Raw genomic sequence first — 2,465 nt, forward strand, 5'->3', positions numbered from 1 at the left:
ACCCCAAAACAGTGAGTAACAATCCACGAAACGGGTCAGAATCGCCAAAACTGCGAGTGTTTATGCCCGACACGTAAGCGCACCTTGGGGTTCGTCAATCGTGGCAATCACTCCGAGACCCCAAAACAGTGAGTAAAAGTCCACGAGACGGGCCAGAATCGGCCAAAACTGCGAGTATAGATGACCGACACATAAACGCACCTAAGGGCTCGTCAATCGTGGGAATCACTCCGAGGCCCCAAAACAGTGAGTAATAGTCGATGAAACGAACCCCAAGACTGCACCACCGACAATGAATCTAGATCGACCATCTGGATCCTGCATCATACCGATACCTACGTAGATCTCATTTGAAAACTGGCATATCATAACTTGGGAAAATACATTAACCTGTTTTTGAGAAATTTGAACAAGTTCATGAATCAAAAAAAATTGTGGGATTTTATTTTTATGAATTTTAAAAGTATGTTCAAAATAATTAAAAATCATGGAATAAAAAATTGTTCACGAATTTTAGAAAATATTTACAGACTTTAATCACGAAAATTTAGGAAAAAGAAAGGGAGATAAAACCAACCTTTTTCATTTTTAGGCGAGAGAGAAAAAAACCAAATACTTTTTTCGTTTTGAGTTGACAGAAAAAAAAAACCCAACTGGACTTAAAGGGAGGGGCGTTCTGCCCGTGGGCTGGGCCTGGCCTGCTAGCGGGGCGGCGGGCCACGTTCGTTCGTTGGATGACGATGGATAAAAGAAAGAGAAGAAACCCGAAGAAGAAATAAAGGAAGGCATTTTGGTTCCCCATCGGAGTTGGCGAGCGGCGGAGGAAACCCTAGCCTACATCAGAGAAGAAGACCAGGTGCGCGCCCCGAATTCCTCTCGCCGATCCCGCGATTCGGAAGCCAGGCGTGGGGGAGGGTCGTGATTCGGCGACGGGCTGCCCCTGATCCGTGCTATTTCGCAGGCGGCTACCGATGGCGGCGCTTCGAGTCGCGGCGAGGAGGCTCGTCGGCGGTGGCCAGACGCCGGCGGTGGCTGTGGACAAGGCGCAGCGCCGGCTCTTCCCGAGGCTCTCCCAGGTCGGCCGGGCTAGGTCCACCACATCCTCCGCTGCTGCTGCCGCAGACAACAATCTGGCGGCGGCCAAGGTACTTTACCCCCGTCGGCTCACCAATTTCATATCTTTTTTGTGCGATTGCTTCTGCAACCTGGACTAGCTTATGCTGTGCTAATAGCTCGTTCGATAATCCAACTCCATGTTTCGCCAAACAGCCAGGGCGTCTCAAAATTGAATCCAGATCTTGTGTTTCCTCAAGAAAAAGGAAAAAAATAACAATTGTTTTCGACCTGACAAGATGCATAATCCGAGGACCGAATAGCAAAACCCTGTTTCTAAATGCTTTGATCCATGGACCAGCTAGTACTACTGTTTTCCCGTTGCATGATCATTTTTGTAGGAACTCATCTTATGCTCTACTGCAATCTGCAAAGCAGGGCTGTGAAGATCGGGAGAAACTCCTGACAGAGATCCATAACATGACAGAGGAGCTGTACGACAAGGTTTCGCATGTGCAAAGGTTCTACAATATCCCTGGTAGGGAAGGCCAAAATATCAGTCGGCTGCGCGAGGAGCTTGCCACGCAAGTGGGGCCTAGACCCGGCGATGACTCGTGGTATGTATGATCATCTTCTGTTTACAAGATTTTTGTGGGGTTAACAAGTTATCTCCTCTGAACCCTATCTGCAGGCGCATGTTACGATTGATGCATACATTAACGTATTACGGTGGATTTGCGTCTTTTATATTCACCACATATGTGCTCACAAGCATGGCCATTGGTTCGATCGTTGAATTGGAGCCAGATGAAAAGCAATGGATCAAGAAGAAAAGAGGGGAGGCACGCAAGCAAGTGAAACAAAATGATTGAGAGCCATGTTTATGAATGGTAAAGGTCCAATAAAAGGTTGCTAGTGTGTTCTTGCATGAACAATCATCGATCGCTTTGTATGACCGAACTAACTGGTTAGTACCAAGTTGTCTAGATGTTATGCTACATCTATTTAGTGTCTCCCTGTTCTATGTTTGTTGAAGATATAGAAATAATGAGTTCACAGCTGCTGCTGATGTTGCTGCTTAAAGGCTGACATGTAAAAAAAGTTGAGCTGTAGTAAAAGCATCTCCTGGGGAGCGTGATGACGTGCAGCTCGCACAACATTGGGATGGAGAACGGGTACTCCCTCCGATCCAAAATAAGTAGCTTAGTTTTGAACTAAGCAACCTTAGTTCAAAACTGCCACACTTATACTATGGATCGGAGGGAGTAGTAATTTTTGTACCACCATAAAGAAATTAATAAAGTTGCTCTAGGCCAGCCTCACGTGCTAAACACCAGCATCTTGTGTCTTAATCTGATTCTTCTTTAGTGTAGCGAATTCACACTCTATGAGACAAGTTCTCTACTTGACCA

General features: G+C 46.1%; 1 protein-coding gene across 1 annotated transcript; it reads left to right on the plus strand.

The window, feature by feature from the left end:
• Positions 1-762: 762 nt before the first annotated feature.
• LOC119342933 lies at positions 763-2,194 on the plus strand. Its single transcript, XM_037614212.1, has 4 exons — positions 763-856; positions 962-1,145; positions 1,492-1,670; positions 1,745-2,194. The coding sequence occupies exons 2-4, from the start codon at positions 972-974 to the stop codon at positions 1,923-1,925; spliced, it is 534 nt and encodes a 177-aa protein (XP_037470109.1). The 5' UTR covers positions 763-856; positions 962-971; the 3' UTR covers positions 1,926-2,194.
• Positions 2,195-2,465: the final 271 nt, after the last annotated feature.

Source organism: Triticum dicoccoides, unplaced genomic scaffold (genome assembly GCF_002162155.2).
Source record: "Triticum dicoccoides isolate Atlit2015 ecotype Zavitan unplaced genomic scaffold, WEW_v2.0 scaffold110130, whole genome shotgun sequence".
Lineage (NCBI taxonomy): Eukaryota > Viridiplantae > Streptophyta > Magnoliopsida > Poales > Poaceae > Triticum > Triticum dicoccoides.